Here is a 27,299-nt window from a genome sequence, read left to right as displayed (position 1 = left end):
TTAACTCTGAGGTAATATCTGTCTTTGAGTGGTAGAGAGAGAGAGAGAGTGTGTGTGTGTGTGTGTGTGTGTGTGTGTGTGTGTTTGTTGGGTTTTGCTGGTGTGAGATTTCCTATTGCCTGTGTTTGAATGGGTACAGCTAACTTCCCTGGGTTGGAGTTTTCCTTCTAGTACTTTCTGTAGGGCTGGCTTTGTGAATAGGTATTGTTTACATCTGGTTTTGTTATGAAATATCTTGTTTTCTCCATCTATGGTAGTTGAAAGTTTTGCTGGGTTTAGTAGTCTTTCTGGCTGGCATCCATTGTCTCTTAGTGCCTGCAGAACATCTGACTTCTAGGGTCTCCATTGAGAAGTTGGGTATAATTCTAATAAGTCTGCCTTTTTTCCTTTGCATCTCTTAATGTTCTTTCTTTATTCTGTATGTTTAGTGTTTTATTATGTGGTGGGGGTACTTTTCTTTTAGTCCAGCCTATTTGATGTTCTGTAAGCCTCTTCTACCTTTATAGGCATGTCCTTCTTTAGGTTGGGAAAGTTTTCTTCTATGATTTTGTTGAATATATTTTCTGTGCCTTTGAGCTGGGATTTTCCTCCTTCTATTTCAATTATTCTTAGGTTTGGTCTTTTCATGCTGTCCCATATTTCCTGGATGTATGTGTTAGGAATCTTTTGAATTTAACATTTTCTTTGACTGATAAATCTATTTCCTCCACTGTGTCTTCAACAAAAGATTCTCTTTTCCATCTCTTGTATTCTGTTGGTGGTGCTTGCATCTGTAATTCCTGTTCGCTTACCCAGATTTTCCATTTCCAGAATTCCCTCAGTTTGTGTTTTTATTGTTTCTATTTCAGTTTTGAAGTCTTGAGCCATTTCCTTCACCTGTTTGTTTTTTCCTTGGGTTTCTTTAAGGGATTTATTGATTTCTTTCACTTTTTGTTTGTCTCTTCCTCAATTTCTTTAAGGAAGTTTTTCATTTCCTTTTTAAAGGCCTCTATTATCTTCATAAAGTTATCTTGAAGATCATTTTCTTGTGCTTTGGCTGAGCTGGAATGTTCAGGTCTTGCTGTTGTAGATCACGGGGTTCTCTTGGTGCCGTATTCCCCTTTCTGTTACTAAAGGTATTCTTACACAGCCGTTCACTCATCCGATTATAGGTCTGGGTGTCGATTCTTGTGTTTGTCTTTGTTGGATGGGTGTTTTGTTTCTTTACTATCTATCTCCTTCATTGTCTTCCAGCCTGAATGGGTAAGGGTTTTGGTGATTGGCAGAACCAGTCAGGTTCTGTAGGATGTCTGTAGGATGTCTGAGCTGAGTTTTTTGGGTTCTGGATTCAGCCTATCCTCACGTTCTTCTGACTGATGTTGGCTGTATCTGTGCCTATAGTTATAGTCTGTTCTTCGAAAGATGTGGGCTGTCCCTGTGTCTATGGAGTCTGCTGGAGTTGCGGGGAAGGGCTGGCCACAGGAAGGATGAGGAGATGGCTGGGGTTGGGTGGCAGAGTAGATCTTGAGGGAACAGAATCCAGTGGGTGGTGACAGTGGTGGTGCAGCCTGCAGGCAGGTCCCTCACCTGCTGGCTGCTCATCTTGCTTTCTTACACACTCCAGGACTCCCTGCCCAGGGGTGGCCCCACCACAGTGAGCTGGCTCTCAATCACTAAATCAGAAAAGGAACTACAAGCTTGTTCGTAGGCTGGTCCAGTGGCAGATGTTCCCAACTGAGGTTCCCTTTCCCCAAATGACTAGCTTACACCAAGCTGACATAAAACTAGCCAGGGGGGGCTGGAGAGATGGCTCAGTGGTTAAGAGCATTGCCTGCTCTTCCAAAGGTCCTGAGTTCAATTCCCGGCAACCACATGGTGGCTCACAACCATCTGGAATGAGGTCTGGTGCCCTCTTCTCGCCTGCAGACATACACACAGACAGAATATTGTATACATAATAAATAAATAAATATTTAAAAAAAAAAAACTAGCCAGGGTATGGGGTAAATGTTCAACCAGGCATCTGGTTCTTACTTCAGGGCCATATTAATGTTTTATCGTCCATACGTTTCCCCTTAAATAAGACATCTCGATGGTACGGGTCTAATCAGCCCATGCCTAACATAACTGTGGTCTCGGGCAGTTGGTATTTTTTAATTTTCGGGATGCTATGGCTCAGCTTAGATTTCTGTCCCCAGGTAACCCATGCAGAACCTTACCCTGGAGTCCTCCACACTCTGAGTTGTGGGTGGTGGGAGTCATGACTGTTGTACCCTTTGTAGTGGGTGCGTCAGTGAAGGGGTCAAGTGTCTTCAGAGCAGCTCCTTCTAGCAGCCCTGAGCACTCTTGAGAGGGCTTGGACAACCTGGGGATGTGACATCTTGCTTCTAGAAGCCATGTTTGTTCCCGCATCTGCAGGCTTATGCATGGTGATGCCACGTGCTGAGGGCTCTGCAGCTCCTACCCTCTCCATAGCAGGAAAGTAACCATTTCATTAACTAATTTGCTTATTTTGTGATGCTGGCAATCAAAACAAGAGCTTTATACTTGCTAAGAGATTCACCTGCCTCTGCCTTTGCTGGGATTAAAAGTGTACATCACCGTGTCCTACCCAAAGTTAGTCGTTTTAAAGTACGCAATCCCTGGCAGTCAGAGCACTCAGGATGCTGCAGACCACCTCTGTATGCATCTGAAACCTTCCCATGAGTTCCAGGAGGACATCTGACTTGCTCCACTGTCATCCTGCCTTCCTCCTGCCAGCCACTGGTCTGCATGGCCACCCTGTGGTCCTTCCTCTTCTGGATGTCTGACATTCAGGAAAGGGCTTTGACACACACTCTCTCTAGCTCCTCTTCTTGGGCGGCCTTCTGTGCACATGCCTGGTGTTCTGTGATCTTTTCCTTGTTCCCATACCCCCTGCCTGTTTGCCTGATGTTGCACCTCTCCTACCCGCTTGCATGACATCATGTGCCCTTCTGCCTACTCCTGCCTGCCTGATGTCATGTATTGCCTGCCCTCTGGCCTGACGTCCTATGCCCTCTGTCTTTGCAGCTGCCGACTACAGGTCCATTCTGAGCATTAGTGACGAGGCAGCCAGGGTGCAGGCCCTGGACCAGCACCTCAGCACGCGTAGCTATGTCCAGGGGTACTCCCTGTCCCAGGCAGATGTGGACGTGTTCAGGCAGCTCTCAGCCCCTACTGATGACTCGAGGTTCTTCCACGTGGCTCGGTGGTTCAGACACATAGAAGCGCTCCTGGGTGGCCCCCAAGGCAGAGGCGAGCCCTGCAGGCTCCAAGCAAGTGAGTAACAGCAGTGAACCTCTGCTCCAAGGTCAAGGGCATGCGGTGCTACAGGACAATGGGTATCCTGCTGGAGACTCACCTCCATATTTCAGTCAAAAGTGTTCCCGTGGGGCAGAAGCCATGCTTGCTGGGTCTGGTAGGGTTATATTGCGTACCCAGAATGGCAGGGCTCAGAGACATCATCACGTCACTGGGGACCACTTCAGGGCCATACTGCATGCTGCTACAGGCCTGTCTGGGGTTCAGTTAATGCTTTGCTGGTAGTGCCTCTTGGTTCCTGTCTTTAGTCCCATAGGTGACATTTGTTTCTCTTCACGTGTGACATCACTACATATTAGAGCTGTATTCATTGACGATGAACCTTTAAAAAAGCAGACATGAGTCTCCTGCTTGTGGTTTAAGATGAAGTCAGCCATGCCTGTGGGTGCTGCTGGTGTCCCTGGGCACAGTTGTTAGAATGGGGAGGCTCTACTGGAGGTTCTCACTTGGGACCCAAATAGTTGGTCACCTTCATCTGGCCATTTGGCAATCCTCCTGTCCATGGGTGCTCAGTTCTGAATTGCCTAAGGCTGTTGAGCCCCAGTTTCTCGTGGCTATAATACACTTCTCCTCCTTTATGTGGAGAGGGCTGAGTGCTGACTTAATGGTAGTCCCTGCTGGTGGCCTCCTTGAAGCTTTGCAGACTTGGGGTGGGGACCTTGGAACATGTGGAGGGGTCTCCTGGGGTCTTGACTTTTATGGATTATCCCAAGTAAACCCCCTACTCCAGCCTAGGTGGGAGATGTGGCAGCACAGGCGGTCTTCCCTGGACATCTGCTGTCCTTACGTCTAACACTGTGTCCCAGGTGTCTTCTCCAAAAGGCGTAGGGAGTCAGATTGTCTGAACACTATGCCCAACTTCAGTGAGATCAAGGACCTGGTCCTGGTTTCAGCAACCACCCATGTAGGCTTCCTGTATGGTCCTGGGGAGAACTGAACAGACACACCACTGTCCGTCCAGTGAACACAGCGGAACATTACTTCTCAGGGCCTCATGACCATGAGGGTCTCCCACTCCAGTCAGCTGCTGTCTACTGAGGCTTCTCTGGGGGATGCTTTTGTGTGGAGGATGGGCTAAGGACAGCACTAACAGGATTACCCTGCTTCCTCCAGCACACAGCTGCCTATGAGGCCATCAGGACCATGTGAAAAACGTGTTAGGTCAGATGTCCCTTAAGCAAAATGTTCAGAAGCTTAGCTGGAGGGAAGGCAGGTTAGAGCTGGGCTACCTGTCTTTGGCAGGTCCAGGCTCCAGAGTCCAGTGTCCACACCATGCCTCTGGATCAATAGTAGCTCTGCTTCAGTGTGGCTCTGAGGACTGGACCTCTACCTGTCATGATGTCTCTAACTTGCCTTCACTAGCCTCTTCTCCTTAAGGCTGAGGCCTTAGCAGCAAAGGGCCCTCTCAGACATGGAAAATTCCTGTGTTCTTCTCAGCCTTCATGGTCCCCTTACAGAGGAGCCAGCCCTCTTCACACCAGCCTCCCGTCCTCCTTTCTCCCTTCACCTTGTCACCCTCTGTGGTTCAGCATGGTGATCCACTCCATCCCGGGGCTTTGAGCTTGCTTGGGAGCTCTTACCTGGAACTGGGGCTCAGCCCGTTTGGCTCCTTGCTTCCCCCAGCTCCTCTGGAGGCAGCAGACATACTGTCACTGCAGAAAGGGCCTGCCGGAAGCCAGGGCAGAGTATTTAGGGAGGTTCAGGTTCTGAGTTCTCCCAGGCAGGTGGCTCAAGCATTACCTCATGCTCCTGGGCCAGTCTGTTGCTTCCCAGCGGCTTCTCCATCTCTGGACCTCTGGCCTCTTGCATCCCATTTTCAAAGTGTAGCTGTCTGTGCTGCAGAGCTACCTGTTGGTTCAGGGGCACTCTGACCATGCTGAACATGCCTCCACAGTGCCCAGCCTGGAGTGGTGCTGTTCCAGGCTGACAGCACCTAGGAGGCTTTGGTGCTGACATTGCTATGGTCATTGGGTTGGGAGGTTTCAGGAAGAGTCTGAGAACTTCACTTGTGTGTGCCCTCTTGACCCAGGGAGCCTATGCGCGGCAGGCTGTTGTGTATCTTCTCTGTTGTGCCCCCTTTCAAACTGGAGTGTGTCCCTGCCAGGTGGCCTTGAAGCCTGTCGCTGGCTGTGAGACTGTGGTAGCCGTGAGGAGAGCTGAATGCTGAATGTGGCCCAACTTCACAGGGACTCACCTTCAGCCCTGAGTAGTAGCCCTTGGCAATGTCTTTTTCCCGTGAGACTGCAGCAGCACCTTCATTTTTGGTGTCACCTGTGGGTTTTATGAGGAAGGACAGTGACGCAGACCCTTCGTCACATCACAGAGTGAGACTTTCCCATAAGGATGGGAAACTCTGAGGTGTGCTCAGAGTGAGCTGAGACTGCATTTGGTGTCTGACGAAGGTTTGGGTTTTCCTCCATCCCAGTCTGTGGCCACCTGTGACTGGATCCTGAACTCACCGGGAGGAAGGAGCTCCTGCTTGCAGCTGGCTGCTGTCGCCTCCCTCGTCTGCCCCCATGCAGTGGACAATGTCTCCACCCCCTCCCCCTGTTATCCTTAGCCTGTTTGTTACGAGTGTCCTCTGTTCTATCTAGTGTGACCTGGGCAGGGATTGGAACCTGGAAATGGCCTGTGCCCAGAACAAATTTCTCTATGACTTTCGAAGTGGAATCAATAGGTTAGCAGGCACAGGTATCAGCAGTTGCTCATAGGAGTCAGAGGTGACTGAAGGCAAGAGAAGTATCCATGGTGAGGGAAGACTAGGACCAACCAGGCCAGCTCAAGACCTCCCTGTGCTCAGCAGAGGTGAGGGGGGCTGATGGACTGGGCATTAAAAAAGTGTATTAGGGTCTACCACAGGTGGCCCTGTGTGATCCATACACACAGACCCACAGAGGGGAGCAGCACAGGGCCTGGCTCTTGGCAGGGCTAAGGAGGAGGACAGGTGTGCCCCCGCCGAGCACAGGAGAAGGCTGTGGATGATCACATGGTTTCCTGGTGGGCTTCAGTCAGCTTTACTGGACTGAGATTGTGAGACTTGAAGCATTACCCTTGTGACACCTTAGAGTTCCCAGGCATGTAGACCAGGGCAGCCTTTCTCGGGACTAGAGGCAGCTGTCTTTGGGAAAGGGCCTACATGTCTCAGGCACATGCCAAGGAGGGACTGTGCCATATGGTGTCCAGAGAGAGGTGCTGCCTGAGAGAAAGGGGCTGGGCCGTGGAGCCTGTCAAGCCAGTGTGGATCAGCCTGGGTGGGGGTGGAGGTGCAACAGACTTGTATCCAGAGGTTAGGGTCAGTCTGGCTATCAACCAAGCCAGATTTGGGGAGGCCAAGGCCAGAGATAAGGAAGGGCTGGAGACCATTCTCACCCTGACCTTCGTTGCACCTGGTGACTTGGAGGTGGCCTGTGTGTCACAAATTGTCCAGACTCTACCTTGCCCAGGCAAGTATCTCGAGGGCTGGCGGCTGCCACATCTTGTTTGTTGGGATGCAGCACTGTGCAGAAGGTGAACTGAAAATCACAAACCACGCCTTCAATCCCAGCACTAGGGAAGCTAAGGCCGGAGGATCCTAAGTTTAAGGGCAGCCTGAACTACACAGAAAATTCCAGAAGGGCTGGGCTACAAAGTGAGAACTTGTCTCAAAAGTACAGTTCTGTTGTTCAACCCTGGTGGTGAGAGCTAGTTGTGACCTGCTGTGTGACCTGTCTGCTCTTCTGCCTCCAGGTAAAGGCCGGCGAGTGCAGCCTCAGTGGTCCCCTCCAGCAGGGACTGAGCCCTGCAAGCTTCGCCTGTACAATAGCCTCACCCGGAACAAGGTAAGACGGATGAGATGCCCTTGCAGAGCAAACTATAGCCTGTTAACCACATGGCATGTTCCCTCGTCTTGGTCCAGGGTCCTTCTGTTACTCCTGTGCTGTGGTATGGACTCTGCGCCTTCTGTTACTGCTGTGCTGTGACCTTTGCAGCCCAGACAGAGCTGTGCTCTAAAACTAGGGCACAAATACTTTGTATACAGTGCTTTGGGAAAGCCTGCCTGCTGGCCTCCTGGCGTTGCCCAGTCGTGAGTGCTCAAGGTCACCATCACAGCCAAGCCAAGTGCTGGCAGCTTTCAGGAGGGCTCCTGGCTATCAACATTGTCCCAAGCCAAGCAGAGTAGGCAACGTGGCCAGCCTGCCAGGTGGTGTTGGAGCTTGGAGCCCAACATGTGCCAGGATGCCAGTTCTGGCTCTTGACCTGATAGGCTCATCATGGTTCGCTCTGCTTAGCTCATGGCTGTGGTGGCACAAATTTCAGAGAGCTTTCCAGTTGTGGGCTTGGTTTTTGTTGTTGTTTGTTTGTTTTAATGGTTTATTTTTAATTACATGTATATGGGGGGTGGGGCGGACATATGAATACAGTGTCCACAGAGGCTTTAGATCCCTCGGAGATGAAATTACAGCTGGTTGTGAGCCCCCCCAGCATGGGTTCTGGGATTGAATTCGGGTCCTTTGAGGCAGTATGCACTCATCTCTCCAGTCCTTTGGCTGGGTTTTTGGTCAGTATACATGCTTAGCAAGCAGGAGATAGGTCTGGGACAGGTCCCATCTCCTTATGTGGCTCACTGATGATGACACTCCCAGAGAAGTCTGAGAATATCGAGGTGCTCTGGCCTCTAAGCCAGGTTCCTGTGGGAGAGGAAGCTCGTGGCCTTGTACTCTGTCTGGAGAAAACAGCATCAGTGCCAAGCTCCTGAAGTGGCTGTCTGGAGCAGGTTGTCGTCAGGCTGGTACTTGTTAGCTGCAGCTCCTGTAACTTGCATCTCACGTCAGCAACTTTGCCCCTTCCCCACTCTGAGGAGGAGGAAGGTTCCAGGGAAGATGGGGTGAGGATGCCTTCACCAGGCTCCCACCACACAGCTTACTAACTGTGCCATGACTTTATCAGTAAAAAGGAGACAGGAGGGTCTTGATGGTTTAGCTCAGGCCTATCATCTAAGTATGTGGGAGGTGGAGGCAGGAGGATAGTGAATTCAAAGCCAGAGCCCGGCTCCCTAGGCAATCGGTTAGTGGGCTGTTTGTGGCTCCTTTTACTGTGTGTGGAGTTTCTTGAGTTTCTGGTGATGGCATTCCTTGTTTTTTAACAAGGATGTATTTATACCTCAAGATGGGAAGAAGGTGACGTGGTACTGCTGCGGGCCGACTGTGTATGATGCATCTCACATGGGACATGCCAGGTAGGTCTGGGCCTGGGGATCTACACTGCTGGAGGATTAAAGACAGCAGAAGGGACGTACACAGAGCTTGTGGTTGCCCTCCTGGAGTCTGCCCACACTATCCCTACCCCAGTGGACATGTGATGTGTCCACAACAACATGCAGACTTTAGGTGTAGTGAGTTGTGACCCCTTCCCTCACACACACACACACACACACACACACACACACACACACACACACACACACACATTTGTGGGTGTGACTTTTCAGAGTTGATGGCTGATGGGGTAAAGGTCATGGGTCCTGTCCCTAACAAGCTGAGTTTCCTTAGCCCAGAAGCCTGGGCTGGAAGTGCTGAGGATTGCAGGGTTTTCCGATTTCGGGCTCTTTGCATATGAACAAGAGGCCTTGGGGACGGAGCCCACACTGAAACATGGCATTTTAACAGTTTTGTTCATGAAACATTATTTCATAGCGTGGAAGTTTTCTTTTCGTGACATCATGTGGGTGCTCAGAAAACTTGGGATTTGGGGATGTTTCTGGTTTTAGGGTGCTCAGCCTATGCATGTTCTTCCTGGAGTGTCCAGTTCATGGGCAGCATGTGCCAACTGAGGAACTGTGCTTTCCTCTGCTGTAGGTCTTACATCTCCTTCGACATCCTAAGGAGAGTGCTGAGGGATTACTTCCAGTACGATGTCTTTTATTGCATGAACATCACGGACATTGATGATAAGGTAAGGGGGTGCCTAAGTTAGCACTCGGGTCTGAATAGGTGACTTGAGAGGAAGCAGGACTTTCAGATAAGAAAAACAGCTGCAGAACATCACATAGGAGGCAGATTCTGAGTGTGGGGCCAATCTGGGCGGCTTTGGAAGTTGCAGGACTGCCTGGGCTACATGAATGGACAGATGGGCTGGAGGACAGACAGGCTCGGGTCCCTGCTGTGAGCTGATACCACAGGTGATGCAGATGGAGGATCTTGCACACAGGCATGCAGATGCTGCAAGACGTTGCACATTCTGATCATTGGCTAAAAGTCCATCATTCCTGGCTTTTTACGGAGCAGGCCCACTCTATATCTCACTAGCTGAGGAAGCTGGGGCCTCAGTGACCTGTCCTTAGACACCCAGAAGTTGACAGACCTCAGCCCCACTTTGCAGGTACAGGTGGAGGGTGGTAATAGTGTCCCACAGTGCCACACTGTGGGACCTGTGTCTGTCCCCGTGGCCCTTCACCATCACTCAGAGTTGCAGTGTGAGCCATGTTCTGCACGTGGGAGGGAGTGGACTCTGTCGTAATCAGTCTCTCACCTTGGCAGATCATCAAGCGGGCGCGGCAGAACTACCTGTTTGAACAGTATCGTGAACAGAAACCCTCGGCTGCCCAGCTCCTGAAGGATGTCCATGCTGCCCTGAAGGTAGGCCCTGGATTCCACCCTGCCTCCTTCTTGTGCCTCTCAGGCCCTGGGCAGGCCCCTGTCTGGGATGGTGTTTGACCTGGCAGTCGTTTCCAAGACAGTACTCAGACCAGCTGCATTAGGGTATCAAAGCTGGTGTCGCCCCTGCCAGGCCAGTCTCCAGGGCAGAGTCCTGCAGGATATGATGTGGAGTAGGTGATACTCCTGACACTTAGGGGAAATATCTGCTCTGTCTCCATCCCTCTTGGTAGTACCTGACAGAACTGCTCTCTGTCCTCAGTGTTTGGGGTCACAAGCGATATGATTCCCACTTTCACCACAAGGCAGACACTTGATCTGTAAGTTCTTGTCGCATCCCCGGTGCTGTAACCCCCACTGAGGAAGTGTGTTCTCTCCAGTTTCACACCTTTATTCTGAGTGAGCCTCCTTTTAATGTGTAAACTCTCATGTTACAGTGTCTTAGGTATTTCCTTATTGCTGTGCTAAAACACCATGATGAGCAACTTAGAGAAGTTGATTTTGGCTTATGGTTCCAGAGGGATGAGCCCATCATGACAGGGAGGCTTGGCAACAGTTAGCAGGCCTGTTAGCAGAAGCAGGAAACTGAGAGTTCACATCCTCAAACCCAAGAACAAAACAGAGAGCAAACTGGAATAGGAGAGTGTGACTTCAAGCTCTCAGAGCTTTACACACACACACAGACACACACACACCCGTGACATACTTTCTCCTGCAAGCATGCACCATCACCTTGAGTCCAAGTGTTCAGATCCCAGAGCCTATGGGAAACAGTTCTCTTTTAAGCAATCATACTTATGGTAAGAATGGATCATTCTGATTCCTGTCACACACCAACCTTAGCAACTACAATAACAAATGCTGGAATGCTCAGAGCATTGTCCCTGGGAAGGATTAGGCCTGAAGTTAGAGCATAGCTGTCTTTGAACTGTCAGGACTGAGAGCTGGGGGAGCTGGAGCACCTTTGACATGGGAGATAGCCACCAGCTGTTGGGGCTTGATGAATGTACATTTTTGTACCCATTTTGCATGGGGGACAACTTGCTTAATAAAGTTAAGCATCCTGTGTAGCCACACGTGAAGAAGGGTAGCAGATCTGCCTGGGTTGGGAGCTGAAGTCTGGGAGTGGGGAACGCAGTGCTCTGTTGCATTGAGTCAGCTTTAGGAAGCAGTGTTCTGTGCCGTGCCTGACATATTTGATGTATTCTATGGTTGTAGCCATTTTCAGTCAAGTTAAGCGAGACAACAGACCCCGACAAGAGGCAGATGCTGGAGCGGATCCAGAACTCTGTGAAGCTTGCCACAGAACCACTGGAGCAGGCTATGCACTCCAGCCCCTCTGGAGAGGAAGTAGACAGCCATGTGCAGGTGAGCTCTTCTGGGTTTGTATAAAACGTCATATTCTGCACATGGTTGATCCACATTCAGAGTCAATGTGACCCAGACCCGTGGCTCCATTCTTATGTGCTCAGTCAGTATCCCATCCTACCTGGGAACCCAGCCTCTGTAGTCCCATTCCCAGGCATGGAGCTCAGCACCAGGGACGAACCTGGCTCCCTTGTGAACCCAGATTATGGCTCCCTTTCCCCCATTCTCACTCCTACCACTTCTACTTAGAATGCAGGGGAGCAGCCGCCTGTTTTCCCTTTCCATAATAATCCACTGGATCTTCCCTCTCATTTCTTGGTAGCAGAAAGCAGAGCCAGCAATTGAAGGTGAAGTGAGCAGCAACTTGTAGTTGGCAGTGGAGCTGGGACTTTCACACTTGCCAACTGTCCTACCATAGCAGCTCTCTGGACACAGGGCCCTTCCCCTTTCTGCTAGCACCCCCTGCTGGCCACTCTGTAACTCAAGGAAACCAGACAGGAGGAATGTGGCTGCAGGTCGTCAAGCAGCACAAAGGTGTGCCCGGCAGAGACCTGGGCGTCTGTGTTAGTGACTTGGGGCCCCCGCCTGAGCTGACTGACCATCCTACCTCTTGCTCACTCTTTCTGTTCGGGTTTCTCTCTTCTGTGTTCCTACATGACAGAGTCTGGTGTTGATGATGGGGCCATGTGCTTTGCCTCAGGTTGTATTTTTGAGGTGGGCCCACATTGCCATTCCTCTGGGGCAAGTTTGTAGTGGCATTTCATTTTTTTTTTTAAATAAAGCTTGCCTGAAGTTCAGAAAGTAAATCAGCCATACTGGCCAGCCTTATAGACCAGGCCCCAGTAACACACACCTTTAATCCCAGTAGCCACACTAATTTGCCATAGAAACCGGGTGGTGCATGCCTTTAATCCCAGCCCTAGAAAGGATTATAACATGGGAAGAAGTGTCTCTCAGACACAGTCTCATTCTGAGATTCCTGGAGGCAGGATCGCCATTTTCAGACTGAGGCCGAGGTAAGAGCCAGTGGCTGGCTGTTTGTTTTTCAGAACTTCAGGTTGAACCCCAGTATCAGTCTCTGAGATTTTATTAATTGTGCTTCACAAATTTCTCTCTCATGCTTTTGCGGCCTGCAGTCAGGTGACCAACAGTCCCACTAAAGTCATTCCCCAGTTCTTCCACCAGTTCCCATCCTTAAAAAGTCACATTCCAGCCCTCAGGAGGCCAAGGCAGGGGGATTGTAGCCAGTTCCAGGTCAGTCTGTGCTGTGTATGGAAACGTGTGTACGTACAAAGTTCCGAAAACTGCCATCTTAGCCGGGCAGTGGTAGTGGGCGCCTTTATTCCCAGCACTCAGGAGGCAGAGGCAAGTAGATCTCTGTGAGTTTTAGGCCAGTCTGGTCTACAAAGCAAGTTCCAGGACAGCCAGAACTGTTATACAGAGAAACCCTCTCTTTAAAAACAAACAGACAAGACCAAAAAAAAACAAAAAACAAAACTGCCATCTTAACCCTGCAAGCACACGTATCTCAGTACCAGGATTGGCCATACTTGCGTGCCACCGTACCCACACCTTCTCAAACTAAAGCTACCTATGAAGGACTGGTTGCCCAGCCCCTTTCCTAGACCCTGGCACTGCATCCTGCCTTCTTTGTCTGATTGTTTAGGGATCTTGAGTAAGTGGAATCCTAATTCTTATTGCTGGCTTCTCTCAGCACAGTGTCTTCTGGCTTTGTCCATGTTACAGTGTAGGAGCTTCTGTTGCGCCGTGGACCCTGGCTATGCACGCCCGTGTCTGTGCACATTCATGTTGTCCTGCTGTTTGCTGTGGTATTACTGAAAACATAGTGTGCAGGTGCTTATTCAAGACCCTACTTTTAAAAGTATTTGGCCTGTGCCGGAAGTGGAATTTCAGGATCCTACTTTGATTCTTTGTTCAGCATTCTGAGGAATGCCATTCTGATTACACAGCACATTTGTGCGTTCTCAGCAGTGCTTGTTGCCCTGTGCCTTTGGTACAGCCATCCCGGTGGATGGGAGGCAGTCCCTTTTGTGGCCTATGATTGCCTTTCCCGGCCGCCAGTGGTGTTGCCTGTCCGAGTGGGAGCTGTAATATGTTATCTCTGCAAGCGCCTCAGAGTTTCTTTAGGACATAGTCTAGCATAGGGAAGGGAATTGCTGAATATTAGACCATATATTTGGGTGACTCTTGGGAGTCCCCAGCACATCGCCAGGGTCTCGGAAGGGTCTGGGGACTCTGTGCAGTTGTATTGTTTCTGCGATTGGTCACAGTGGTATAGTTAGGGCACCATCATGCTGAGAATAGGCAGATGCTGCAGGATTCCACACACAGCTCTGAATCAGCCTACACCTAGGCAGAGCACGTGCTGCCCTGGACAGATCAGCTGTGTAGGAACTGCATCTCCCAGGGAAGCCCACAGGAGCCTCAGCAGTCAGGGCTTCAGCTTCTCCACTCAGCACAGTCAACAGCTGAGGCTCTAGGAAGCAAAGCAAGGGCTCCATCCCCATGGTCCCAGTGTTAGAGCAGAGCCCGTGGGGGCTGCTGCAGCAGGGCTGGGTACCAGATGCTCAGCAGAGGGAACCTGGCCTTCCTCAGGGTGGCAGCCTTGTTCTTCTGCAGATGCTTGTGAGTTTGCCAGTGACCATACTCAGCATGTGCACCTTCACCTGTCTTACTGGTGTCCCCTTCTTTCCTTTGTCAAATGAGTGTTTAGAGGTAACACCTGTGACTTGAACATCTCTCCCAGAGTCTCCTGAGACAGTTCTGCTGCCTTCTTGGATGAGGTGATTTGGGCTTTTATCATGTCCCTTCCACTGCGGTTGGTGACTTTTTTCTGAATGGTTCATAAGCATTCTACTTCCTCCTCTGCCCACTAAAGCTTTTCACTTAACTACATTGCTGACACTCCTGTCTAACAGTCTTCCTGCCACTGCCTTTCAGTGAGCAGAGAGCCTTAGTTTTCATCCAGGTTTATCCCTGTTTGTTGTTTGAGTCTGGGGTCTCAATGTATATCCCAAGCTAGGCTAGAACTCTGTGGCCTGGACCTCACGCTCTCCGTGCCTCAGTTCCCGAGTGCTAGGATTGCAAGCCTGCTGTACTGTTGGCAGTCCTTATAGTTATATTTGATTTGTATTTTAATAATTAAAGCTTGCCTGAAGATCAGAGTGCAAAACTAAGCCACTAGAGGCCAGGGAGTGGTGGCACACACCCTTAATCCTAGGACTCAGGAGACCTGGCAGACAGATCTCTGAAGTTCAAGGCTACCCTGGGCTATACAAAACCAATCCAGAAACAGATCCAGTGGTGGTGACTCACACTTTTAGTCCTAGTGTTTGGGAGTTACTCGTCTTTAATCCTAGCACTAGGGAGGTGGAGATAGGAATGATTTGGTCGGACGGAAAGAGAAATATAAAGCGGAAGAGACAGGAACTCGCCCTAGTGTGGAGTCTGAGGTTTGGTGGAGGCACAATGCAGTCTAGGCTGTCTGAGGATCACCCCTTCGGTTTGAGCATTGGTAAAAGGTCTCTCTATTGACTTACTGCTCTGCTTCTCTGATCTTCAGCTGTAACCCCTGTATCTGTCTCTAGGTTTTATTATTCATGCTACACTTTGGGAAATGACATTATTTTGTATGAAGAAATCTGCCCCACCATTCCTGTGTTTTCTTTCAAAGGTTGTAAAGTTTCAGAATTTCCCTGGAGGTTGTGCACATTGCTTTATGAGTGGCCGAGGGAGGATTCTGCCTTCGCCTAAGTAGGGGATAGGTAGGGGATGCCCTCCTGTCCTGGAGGCTATAGCACCAGGACATTTCTGCATGTCCTATGTGAACTCCGTCAGTTGTACTGTCCAGCCCAGCAGGAGGCACCTACTGCCAGTCTGAGAGGAAGCAAATTTTGATGGTGTCCTGTGGCATGTGAAACGGTCCAGACCAGCCTGTACTTGGTCTGGTGCTTCACTGGATCTGTCTGCATCATTGGCCCTTGTCCATTCTTTGTTATCTCTTTTCCTTCATTTTTTTTTTAGACTTTTTGTATTTGTATGTTTATGTGCATGTGCCTGGGTGAATTTATAAGCACCACGTGCCCACAGGAGTCTGTGAAGTCTGACAAGGAACTTGGATCTCCTAGAACTGGAATTGCAGGCTGTTTAAGCTGCCATGTGAGTGCCGGGAACTGAACTTGGGTCCTCTGGAAGAGCAAGCCATCTTTCCATCCCAGCCTTCGTTCTCTACTCTGTTTTGTCTTATTCCTTAATAGGCGGAGCTCATTTTCTGTTTTAAGTGGGGTTTTTTGTTGCTTTGTTTTTTGTTTGTTTTGTTTTGGAGACAGAGTTTCACTATGTATCTCACGCTTTCATGAAGCACACTGTGTAGACCAGGCTGGCCTCGAACTCAGAGAGATCTGCCTGTCTCTGCTTCCCGAGTGCTGTGATTAAAGGCATACGCCACCACCACCCAGCCTGGATTGCTCTTTTTACATTAGTTTAGTTGCTATTTGGGTAAGACTCATCACCCAGCCGAGTGTGTTTGTCCTGTGCACCTGAGCTGAAGGCTGGTTTCCTGTGTCAGGTTGGGGACACTGTCTTATGCCAGAGAGGATTCTGTAGTCTTTGTGCTACGCCTCCTGTTCCTCAGCTGTGTTGTTGGGAGTCTGTGTGTCTTTGCTAATTCTCTTGACAGCCCATCCTAGTGACACAATGGTTTAGAGTCTCCTGGGAAGAAGGTCCTCCCATGCTGGATTGTTTGCCTCTCCTTTTCTAACCAGACCCCCTGCCTTCCCTCTCTTCCTTCCTTACTAGAGCTGAAACCACAGTGTCTGCTGGGCACTTGGCTACTGAGCACCCACCTTTTCTCCTCCCCCTTTTGGCATGGGGGATGAGTCTCCTTGTGTTACCTAGATTAGCCTTGAATGCTGTTTGGATGCCTGAGCCTTCAGTTTGGCTAGGATTGTAAGTCTGTGCTACCAAACCTGTCTATTTGGTTCTTAAAGGTCTTCTTTTTACTATGCCTTTGGACCCAGCAGGCAGAGGTCTGAGAGTTCAAGGCATGCCTGGTCTATAACCTGAGACTTTGACTCAAACAAATCAACAAACAAAAAGTGTTTCTTAGAATAGACTCTGAGTCACATAGAAAGTGAGAGGTATTAGGTATTTCCTGCTCCCTGCACAGCTGTCCCCATCAGCTGCACACCACCAGAGTTCCTGCCTTTGCTACCATCTGGCAGCCTGCTGTAGCAAGTGGTTGTTTGGCTTTGTGGTCAGCTTCCTGAACGTTGGGATTACAGATGTGGTCACATGTGCTGTCTGTCCTGTGGGTTTGGACCCATGGGTGAGGACCTGGATCCGTCATCACAGACCTAAAGCTGTGTGTACTCCACCTGCTCCTCTCTCCTCTGAGCTCCTGGTCGCTGCTGCACTTTATGTGTCTCTGTAGACAAGCCTTCCCCAGGTGTGACTGAGGTGCAGTTGCATAGAATGTGCCTTTCCAGCCTGGCTTCACACTGAGAGTTCCCCCTCCACTCCCCATACACACCACCTCAAATGCACACCGCCTCCTGTGCATACCACCCCCAATACACACCACTTCCAATGCACACCACCTCCAGAGACACCTGCTGTACACCCCGCAGTTCCCTCAGTTCTGACACTCAGTGAAGAAGGCCGCAGCCTGTGAGGCTAAGGCCTCACAACTTTAGCTGCCAACTCCCACTTCAGCTACCAACTCCCACGTCATAAGCTGTCACCGACCTTGTGACCAGTCAGCTGTGAATCTAGTGTCCCCACAGTCCTCCTCAGCTTCAGTCAGTTGCCAGGACCCATTCCATATCTCCCAGAATTAACTGAGATATATTTACTGGCTTATTAGTACAGCATGCAGGGACGAGGCCCAGCCAAGGCCATCACTCCTGTGTGCACCAGCTTCAGCCACCCACAACTTCCCAACTGTGTCTTTTGACTTTTTTGTGGGTTTTGTTGTCGTTTGTTGTTTTTGTTTATTGAGATAGGGTCTTTTCACAGTCTAGTCTGGCTTCAGCCTCAGCGTCCTAAATTCTGGGATTCCACATGTGACCACCACAGCCCACTTTCTTCAGTTTCTTGTGAGCCTTCATGATGCAGGCAGGCTTTAGTCTGTGGAAGGCCAGCCTCTGTCTGGTCCCTTTGTAACCTTGGCAGCTGGAATTCTCTCATAAGCAGACCCCATTTCCAGGCTGTCCCCTCAATGGAACAAAAGATGCTCCTTCACCCAGGGCATTCCAAACTATTTAGAGGCTTTGTGTAAGAAACCAGGGATGGGACTGGATGATGGCCCAGAGGTTGAAAGCATTGACTGTTCTTCTAGAGTTCCTGAATTTAATTCCCAGCAAGCACATGGTGGCTCACAACCATCTAGGATGGGATCTGATGCCCTTTTCTGGCCTGCAGGCAAACATGCAGACAGAACACTGTATACATAGTAAATAAAGTAAATCTTAAAAAATATTTTTAAAAAATTAAATTTAAATAAAAAAGAAACCAGAGACAGATGTTGTAATTAGTTCACAGTACCACTGCTTCTCTTAGAAATGTGTTCTAAGTCTCCTCCATGTCTTTGTGGCCTGAGAGCTCTTGTCTTTTTAGAACTGACTAATATTCCATATCCTGCTATCTAGAGGCACCCATTTGTTTATCTAAAGGATGTCTTGCTTCCAGGCCTGGCAGTTATGAATGAAGCTACTATAGACAGCTGTGTGGGGGCTTTGTGAGGACCTAGCTTTCCAGCTCTTTTGGGTAAATAACAATAAGTGCACTTGCCAGATCATACAGCAAATGGATTCTTATTCTTCAGAAGTCTTCTAAGCGGTTGGCACCACTCTGAACTGCTCTGGCCTTGAGCGAGTCCCCACGGCTACGTCATCAGCAGAGTCCAAAATACTCTGCCACCATCATAGGTGTGGGGCTTTTGGTAACTGGGTTAGGTTTGTTTGTTTATTGGTTTGTGTGCATGTTTGTGCAGAAGTCAGAAGAGGAAGTCAAACCCCTGGCTCTGCAGTGACAGGATCTGCAGGGACTGTTGTGAGCTGCCCATCATGGGTGCTGAGATTCAAATTTAGGTCACCATGGCTGAGCAAGTGATCTGAACCACTGAGCCAGCTTCCAGCCCCTATGCTGTCTTTTATTTTATTTTGAAACAGGACCTTTCTGTTCGCCCTAGCTGTCCTGGAACTCACTGTGTAGAGCGGACTGGCCTAGAACTCGCAGAAATACACCTGGCTCGGCTGTGTTTTAAAAAATTTGTAGTTAATTGATGGCATGTTTTCTCAAGCACCTTTTCGTGACTGTTCTAGATGGAGCTCCTTTAAAGAATACCTTTCAAAACGTTCATCTCTCAGGACTGGACAGTTGTTAAAAGCCCTGGCTGCTCTTCTGGGTTCAGTTCCCCGCACCACATGACAGCTCACAACTGTCTGTAAGTCCAGTTCCGGGGCGTCAAACACCCTTACACGTACATACATGCAGGCAAAACACCAGTGCACATTAAAGGAAAGATGTTGATCTCCAGTTGTTCATTGCTACTTGTAGCAGTTACGTTTCTGTTCCTGTGATAAAACACCATGAACAAAGGCAACTTCCGGAAGTAGTTTGGTGATAGTGGTTCCTTCTGGAACCATAAGTTATGGTTTCCTTATGGTTCCAGAAGGAAAGTCCATATGATGGGGAGGCATGGCATCAGGCAGCCAGAGCAGGAAGCTGAGAGAGCAAACTGGAAGTGGAATGAAGCTAATCTCATGAGCTCTCAGAGGGGGTTTTCTTTCTTCTTTTTTTTTAAAAAATAGGATTGGTTGTTTTATGTTAGTTTTGTGTTACTGTCATAAATTTCCGGGGGCACTGACTTATGAGGAGAGAAGTCCTATTGGTTCAGTTCAGGGGTTTGGGTCCTTGATTGGCCCTGATGCTTTGGGTCTGGGGTAGGCCCACAGAGCATGGCAGGAGGTGGAGGATGCTGCTAATTTTGTGGCTGTTGAACTTGTTGTTGTGTTTGTTTGTTTGTTTTGAGACAGGTTTCTCTCTGTAGCCCTGGCTATCTTGGAACTCACTCTGTAGACGAGGCTGGCCTCAAACTCAGAGATCTCCCTGCCTCTGCCTCCCAAGTACTGGAATAAAAGTGAGCACCACCGCCTAGCTTTTTGTGTCTATTGGAAAGCAGAGATGGGAAGGGACCACCCTAGTGACCTGACTTCCTTCTAAGCTCCATCTCCTCCACTTCATAGCCTATCAGTGCTGAGAGGCAACCCTACCTTCTTTGATACACACTCCTCTCCTGAAGTAAGTGTCATAGGTCATTGTGTGTGACTGTACCAGAACACTTGAGTCTTGGTAAGCTGTAAAGTATAGAAGTCTGTTCCATATAATTCCTGAGCCTGAAAAGTCCAGGGTCAAGGTATCATCCACTGTTGGGGACAGAATAGAAAGAGAGGGCATGTGTCAGGAAGGTCGCCTCTGGCACTTCCACAGAGCACATTAATGTGTTTGTCAAAGGCCGATGACCTAAACACCTGTTAGCCTCACTTCTCACACTATCAGCGCTGGCTGTGTCTGCAGCGTGGCTTCTGGGGGACATGAAACCCAGGGCAGTCAGCTAGGCAGGCCTTCTCTCTACTTGAAAAGGGTCCCTCCCCCTTCCGTCATCCCACAGGCAACACAAGCTCATCTCTCTTCTATCAACTCTGAGAGCTTGGTGGGGCTCCCGGAAGTAAGCATGGTGACCGGCCCTCTGGAAGCTGTCCCTGCTGAACCACCCAGTCTCTTTAGTTATTCGTCGCATTGCTGGCTTTGCTGTTCACACTGGCTCCATGGCTGTCAACTCATGTGTCCTCTTGGCTGAACTCTGCTCTCCTGGCTGCTGTCACAACCTCCCAGGCCCTTTAGAGTCTAGAGCTAAGAGGAGCCTGTGCTTTTCTCTCTGCCTGATACCTGCTGTGTGGTGATGTAGCACTCTCTGTACTTCACGCGGGTCCTCACCACTGGTGCTGGAACTGAAATCCAGTCTTTAGCACTTCCGTAGCTATACCTTTGGAGGTCATCTGGGTATGGTTGGTTTTTGCTATACGGTATTTCATCTGCTGTCATGGTGACTTAGTTCCTAGAAGTACCCAGGCCACTGGTACTGGATGCTGGGTGGCCAACATGGGCTTGAAAGCCTACCTCTGCTTTCATGCCTCCTTCCCAGGAGGCCAGATTCCTGAGCCTATCTCTGTCCCTCACTTAGTGGCCTGTTTCTGGGGACAGCTGTTAAAATCTAGCCACCTGCTTTCTGTCTGAGCTCAGACAGTCTACCCTAAAAATCAGTGTAGCCCAGGCTAACCTCTGTTTTCCTTCCCGAGTCTCCCAGGTGCTAGGATTACAGGTTGGGAGGTCTAGTGTCTCAGTTTCTTTTAGCCTTTGTGTGGTTGCTGCATTGTGGGTTTCCAGGTAGTACAGGTGAGAACACCGAGCTCCCTCACAGCTCCCGGCCATACACTGTGGTCTCTTGTTAAAGCTTGTTAGGTGTCTCAGCCGTCCACCCTCTTGCACTTCAGTCCCTTGTCACTGAAGTCAGATTTGCTTTCATGACTTCCATCCTTTGCCCAGCACTTCCTGAACATCCATTGTTTCCATCACCCGTAGCTGTTAAATGCAGATTCCTGGGCTAGAGAAGGCTTAGTGGTTAAGAGTAAGTTTGGTTCCCAGCAACCACGCAGTGGCTCATAACGACCTTTGATTTGACTACAGCTCCTGGGGATATGATGCCCTCTTCTGGTCCCTGTTTATCCCTGCACTCACATGGCAGACGCATATATGTTACTAAAAATAAATCATTTTGTAAAAGCACAGGTTTCCTGCATCCCCTACACCCCTGCTGGTGGGTGCTGACTGGGCTCTGTGGCCTGCCTTCCCACAGTTCCCAAGAATACTCTCATTGTAGGCCTCAGACCACATACTAGCTTTGGTACCACAACCTTTGAACAGACTAGATTCCGATGGCACCCACTTTTCTGGGGACACACATGGAGCCAGCTTTGCCCCGGACAAGACAGTTCTCATTAGTCACACCTAGATGGGACGTGACTAGCCTCTGAGTCGTCTCTGCTTCTGCAGCTTTGAGAAGCATGGTTTGGGAGGTCTAGTGGGAGGCCCAGCTGTTGACTGTTTGGAATGGTGTCCTTTTCAGTGTGGTCTCAGAGGTGGTTTGCAGCATATGCTACTTGGGTACACTTTTCCTTGAGCCTCTGGGGCTGCCCTGCTGGCTGCCGACTCCCAACGTCAGTGGGAACTGAGGACGGAATGCTGTCCTATAAATTATTTTCCTGTTTCTTCTGTCTAGCTCCTTCTTAAGACACTCTTGTGGCTTTCTGCTGTCTCATAAATGACCAGGTGTGATGCACTGCCAGCCTGTAGCTGTCACCTGAGTTCTGAGAAGTCCTTGGGTTTTCCCCGGGTTCCTACTGCTTCTATTCCTCCCTCTGGGATTCCTGTCAGAGGCCCAGCTCTGTTCCGCCCTTCTGTTTCACCCCATTTTGGGTGTCTTCAAGTTGTAATTGAACTTTCTTTTGGGCCCCCAGCTCAAAAATAACATGGAAACTTATTAATTATAAAAGCTTGGGCTTAGCCTAGACTTTCTCCCAACTAGCTCTTATAACTTAAATTAACCTGTTGTTATTAATCTGCATTCCGCCACGTGACTTGGTTACCTCTCCTCTGTACCATATGTCCGTGTCTCTCTGGTGTCTCCACCTCTCTTCTCAGAGTCCTCTCTCTCCCCAGAAGTCTCGCCTAACCTCTTTGTGCCTAACTGTTGGCCATTCTGTTCTTTATTAAACCAATCAGAGGGCACCTTGGCAAAGACACATCTTCACAGTGTAAATAAATATTCTGCAACATCAAGTCCTCCTCACCTCTGGTCTCCAGCCCTGTCCTGTCCTCTGGAATGTTCAGTGGTCAGTAGACTTCATCTCAAAGTTCCTCTGTTCACACCTGCCTGGACTGTTTCCATGTTATCTTGTAGCTTGCTGTTGCATGTCATCTGAAGGTTATAATTTTCTAGATATGACATTTGTAGATGCTCACTGCTTATCTGGAAACTCTCCTCCCTCCCTCTTTCTCTACCTTCCTTTCTCCTTTTCGCTCGCTTTCTTTCTTTCTTTCTTTCTTTCTTTCTTTCTTTCTTTCTTTCTTTCTTTCTTTGTTGTTGGGTTTTTTGTTTTGTTTTTTTGTTGTTGTTTTTTGAGACAGGGTCTCTCTACGGTTCTGGCTATCCTAAAACTCACTATATAGACCAGGCTGGCCTTAACCTTACAGAGATCCTCCTGCCTCTGCCTCTGCCTCTGCCTCTGCCTCTGCCTCTGCCTCTGCCTCTGCCTCTGCCTCTGCCTCTGCCTCCCGAGTGCTAGGGTTAAAGGTGTGCCACCACATCTGGCTTCCTCATTTGTTTGTTTATGAGGCAAGATCTTGCTGTCTAGTTTAGGCTGGCCTTAAATTCATAATAGTGCTCCTGCCTCAGCCTCCCTAGTGCTTTAAGTAAAGGCATGAGCCACTGTACCCAGCGTCTTTTTGCCTTTTCTGTACCCCCTGCCCCTTCATGTGGGGAAGAGTATGAGCACCCTGAAGAGATCCAGGGGTGCTGACAGCAGGGCCAACCTATGTGACTCCCTGAATCCTTTCCTGCCAGTGTCCTCTGTCCTCCCTGGTGCCCTTGCTCTGCCTGGTCATCTGCTCTTTGTTCTCTGCCCTTTGCCCTTTGCCTCGTGCTTCTGTGATAGAGTGCAGACTGCCAGTGGACTCACAACCCTATACTGCTGAATGTTCAAGACATTCATCCTAGGAGGGCTAGGACAGTCATTTTTCTCAGCCAGCACGAGTACAGTTGGAACATCTTCCACACCAACAGTGGGAGATGGCAACTCATGGATCCTGCTTTGCAAGGCTGGCTTTGACCTCAGGGCGCTGATCGGTCCTGCCATATTGCCATGCGTGCTTGCATGAAACCTAGCCCATGTGTGGATGTCCTTTCTCTTAGGTATTGCTGGAGGAAGCAAAGGACTTGCTTTCTGACTGGCTGGATTCCACAGGTGGCAGTGAGGTGACTGACAATTCTATTTTCTCCAAACTGCCCAAGTTCTGGGAAGAAGAGTTCCACAAAGACATGGAAGCCCTGAATGTGAGTGTCTTGGATTGCCTGGTCCTTGCTTTCTCAGGCCAAGCCCTGCTTTCCAAGTTCTGATTTTGGTAAAGCCACAAAGCCTGTGATCCACAGTGTCTTCATTTTGCAAGCTCGGTGAGTGGTTAAGTAAACGTTGAACTTGAATGAGGGGTGAGGAGATGCTTCTCCTTGTTGAGTGGTCTCGTGTGTATTCCCATGCCTGGCACTTAGGGCTTCCTAGAAAAGAAGTCAGAAACCTGGAGTGGAAGCCAGCTGTGGCAACACACTCCTGTGTTCCCAGCACTCAGGAGGCAGATGCAGGAAGATCTCAAGTTCATGGCCAGTCTGAACTGTGTTGTGTGATCCTGCCTCAAAAAATAAAAAAGCCTTTAATCCCAGGAGTTGGGAGGCAGAGGCAGATAGATTTCCCCTGGTCTCCAAAAAGAAAAAAAAAGAAAAAAAGATACGCAAGCAAATGGGGGATCAAGTGGGATGAAGGACTCTGAGAGGCAGGACAAGTCCATGTCACAGTTTTCATGACTGCCCAGAGGCCAATGTCAGGTATCCTAAGCCTCCTCCGCCTGCTGGTCCAGACAGGGAAGGACAAGTCTTTCAGTCTTCCCTGTGTTTCCTTTCCTGCTGAAACATTTTTCTAGCCCTTTCCTTTTATTTTGAAACAGGGTTTCGATGAGCTTTCCTTGTGGGTCTTGAACTTGTGATCCTCCTGCCATGGTCCCCCCCCCCCCCAAGTAGTCGGGATGCTGTGTCTGTGCTGTTGATTCTGGCAGTCATGTGGTTTCCAGGGAGTGTACTCAGTGGAGGCTGAGGTCTTGAGACTGGTCGGGAGAAAGCGCTGAGACTCTGTTCCCACAGGTTCTACCTCCTGATGTCCTGACCCGGGTCAGCGAGTATGTGCCAGAAATTGTGAACTTCGTCCAAACGATTGTGGACAATGGTTATGGGTAAGCATGAGAAACCTCCCCTCCCCTCCCCTGCAGGCCAGTCAGCTCCAAGGGGAGAGTCTAGATGCGGGGCTACACCTCCCTCCTCAGCATAGCACCTGACTAACTCTGCATTTCACTCCAGCTCTGCTGCAAGAACTTGGATTTCTATAAGGATGGTCCATGACATACACAGTACATGCCATTGTCACAAGCGTTTAACTGGGAAAATTGAGTCAGGAAGCCAGCTCCCAACAGCCATTCTTTTGAATATCGGGAAGCCTGTGCTCAGGTGTCCTAAGGCTCCTCCCCCTGCAGGCCCCAGACTGGAAAGAAAGGTCTTTCTGTCTACCATGAGTCTCTTTTCCTGCTAAGTCAGTCAGGGTGGGGAACATCATGCTACTGAGCAATGAGAATTCTTAGTGGCCCAGTGGCCTCTCCTGGCTGTTACCAGGAAGACCTGGCCCTGTTTCTGCTTGAAAGCTTTTAGAGTTAGGGTTAAGTCATTGGGGCCAGAGTGGCATGATAGTAAGCTTGGACACTGCAGGGTGTCCTGGAAACATCGTTACTATTCAAACCCTTTGTGTGACTTTAGTGCAGACATTACCCAGCTCAGGGTTACTGCTACAGCATGCTCGACATGCTAGAAATGCCGACTGACATGTGTGGGAACTTGCCCACATTGCCAACATTAGGATGAGTTATGGATGAGACCCTGGTGCTGCAGGTAGCGCTAGGCGCCCACTGCTGCTGCACTACTGGACCTGGCCTCAGGTCACTTCTCTACTCGTTGGCTGCACAGGCTAGAGAAAAGAGGACTGTTGACGGTGCGTGCTACAGAGCTACCTCCGAAGTGACAGTGCCACCTCACCCCATGTGACACATGGCTGCAGGGCATCAGGAGACACTGGTCCAGCCAAGTGGCAAGCCTGAGTCAGAGAGGACACTCCTGTGCTAGAATATGCTAGAGATACATGGAGAGCCATGACAGGATCACAAAGTAGATAGAATACACACACACACACACACACACACACAAACACAGAGAGGGGGGGGGGAGAAGGTGTGTCATATCGAGTTGTGAGCTACAGTGCACCAAGCAGAGGGTCTGTGTGGGACACCCTGCCTGACACTGAGGCTGGCCATCTCTGCCTCAGGCGGCATCCCTGTTGTTCCTACTCAGCCCTTGCAACTCTGGCTTCTGACCTGCTGCAGAGGGCAGAGACTTGGTGGCCTTGGTCCTTGGCCCTTCCCGACCCTCCAGGCTTTCCCATAAGTGCTGTGGTGTGTCTGAGAGCACCTTTCCTCTTATTTCCAGCTATGCTTCAAATGGGTCAGTCTACTTCGACACAGCCAAGTTTGCTGCTAGTGAAAAGCACTCCTATGGGAAGCTGGTGCCTGAGGCTGTTGGGGACCAGAAAGCTCTTCAGGAAGGGGAAGGTGAGAGCTCCTGCAGCATGTGTGGAAGCAAAGCTAGGCTGCTCTTCCTCACTCACAGCCTACACCAGGTCTCTACCTCTGGGTCCTGGTGGGTGCCCATGTACACTTCACAGACACATGGAGAGCAGGCTGCTTCCCCTAAAGGAGTCTCAGGGGTTTTCTGCTCAAGATGGTGTCGCTTAAGAAACAGAAGTTAGCACTGCACTGAGAGTCCTGGGCCTTCAGCTGCTGTGGCAGGCACTTGTCAGAGAGGCCCTGGCCCTGGCCCTAAGCTATTCTGATGGGGCACCTGACACGGAGACCTCAGGGCCTGCCCTACTGTGACAGAGTATATGACTTAGATGTGTGTGCAGTAATGTGTGTTAGGCGATCTTTTTTTTTTTAAGATTTATTTATTTTTACTTATTTATTATGTATACATACAGTGTTCTGCCTGCATGTATGCTTGTGTACCAGAAGAGGGCACCAGATCTTATTACAGATGGTTGTGTGCTGGGAATTGAACTCAGGACCTCTGGAAGAGCAGTCAGTGCTCCCAACCTCTGAGCCATGTTTAGCTCCATGTTTAGCGATCTTGTTTCAAGTGTTTTAAACATGGGTGTCAGCGTTTTCCTGGATCAGGCAGGATCACGTGACAACATTGTTCAGAAGTCTTTACTCACAGTGAAGCTAAGGACCGTCTCACAAAACCCAAGGTTGGGAAAGCACACCATTAAGATTAGGAGAAACTTTGATGCCAGATATATCTCCCACTGACCCCTTATTTCTAGAGGTTGAATTAGCCATGAAAATGTAGACTTTGTATAGAAATATCACCTGTGGGGCTCTATTCTAAAGAAATATTAGAATTTGAAAAAACAGAAAATAAAAAAATTAGAAAAAATCTGGGTGATGGTGACGCATACCTTAAATCCCAGCACACAGGAGGCAGATCTGTGAGTTTGCGGGCATCCTGGCCTACAGAGTGAGTTCCAGGATAGCCAGAGCTGTTAAACAGAGAAACCCTGTCTCAAACCCTACCCTCCCCCCCCAAAAAAAATCAGAATTGAAAAGTTCAACAAACAAAACACGGAAACCTTGACAAGAGATAAGCTAAGCCAGTTCAGCATTGATACTGGGCCCGGTGGTGAATAGGTGTCGTGTTTGGTATTAAAGAGGTGGCTTTATAGTGGTAAAGCTGAGAGGGCTCCAGGGCCAGACACCAACACAGCCTAGAGCAGCCTTACGTCCTTTGCAGAAACACAGAGACTGGGAGGCAATGGTTAACAGCGGAACAAAATTTCAAATGTATTAACAGACATGGTTGAAGGAATCAAACTGCATCTTTCTCTGTTTAAATTCTGTTTTTAATGTATATAGTATTTGCTTACATGTATATCTGAGCACCATGTGCGCCTGGTGCCTGAGAAGGTCAGAACATAG

The 27,299-nt window shown here is 49.4% G+C and overlaps 1 protein-coding gene across 3 annotated transcripts in view; it reads left to right on the top strand.

Annotated features, from left to right (window-relative positions):
• The window catches only part of Cars1 (cysteinyl-tRNA synthetase 1), a 55,124-nt gene that overhangs the window by 11,249 nt on the left and 16,576 nt on the right, over nucleotides 1–27,299 (top strand). The window contains exons 2-10 of one of the 3 annotated variants that reach the window (XM_075972879.1): nucleotides 3,031–3,279; nucleotides 7,048–7,139; nucleotides 8,448–8,536; nucleotides 9,156–9,252; nucleotides 9,837–9,935; nucleotides 11,172–11,321; nucleotides 23,374–23,514; nucleotides 24,370–24,458; nucleotides 25,756–25,877. In XM_075972879.1, the coding sequence (XP_075828994.1) occupies nucleotides 3,031–3,279; nucleotides 7,048–7,139; nucleotides 8,448–8,536; nucleotides 9,156–9,252; nucleotides 9,837–9,935; nucleotides 11,172–11,321; nucleotides 23,374–23,514; nucleotides 24,370–24,458; nucleotides 25,756–25,877 (1,128 nt within the window). The remainder of the gene's footprint in view (nucleotides 1–3,030; nucleotides 3,280–7,047; nucleotides 7,140–8,447; nucleotides 8,537–9,155; nucleotides 9,253–9,836; nucleotides 9,936–11,171; nucleotides 11,322–23,373; nucleotides 23,515–24,369; nucleotides 24,459–25,755; nucleotides 25,878–27,299) is intronic. The other 2 variants (XM_075972877.1, XM_075972878.1) reach the window with 2 other exon arrangements.

The sequence above is a fragment of the Microtus pennsylvanicus genome, chromosome 5 (assembly GCF_037038515.1).
Source record: "Microtus pennsylvanicus isolate mMicPen1 chromosome 5, mMicPen1.hap1, whole genome shotgun sequence".
NCBI lineage: Eukaryota > Metazoa > Chordata > Mammalia > Rodentia > Cricetidae > Microtus > Microtus pennsylvanicus.
Note: the sequence above shows the minus strand (reverse complement) of the source record. Positions and strands in the feature narration are given on the sequence as shown.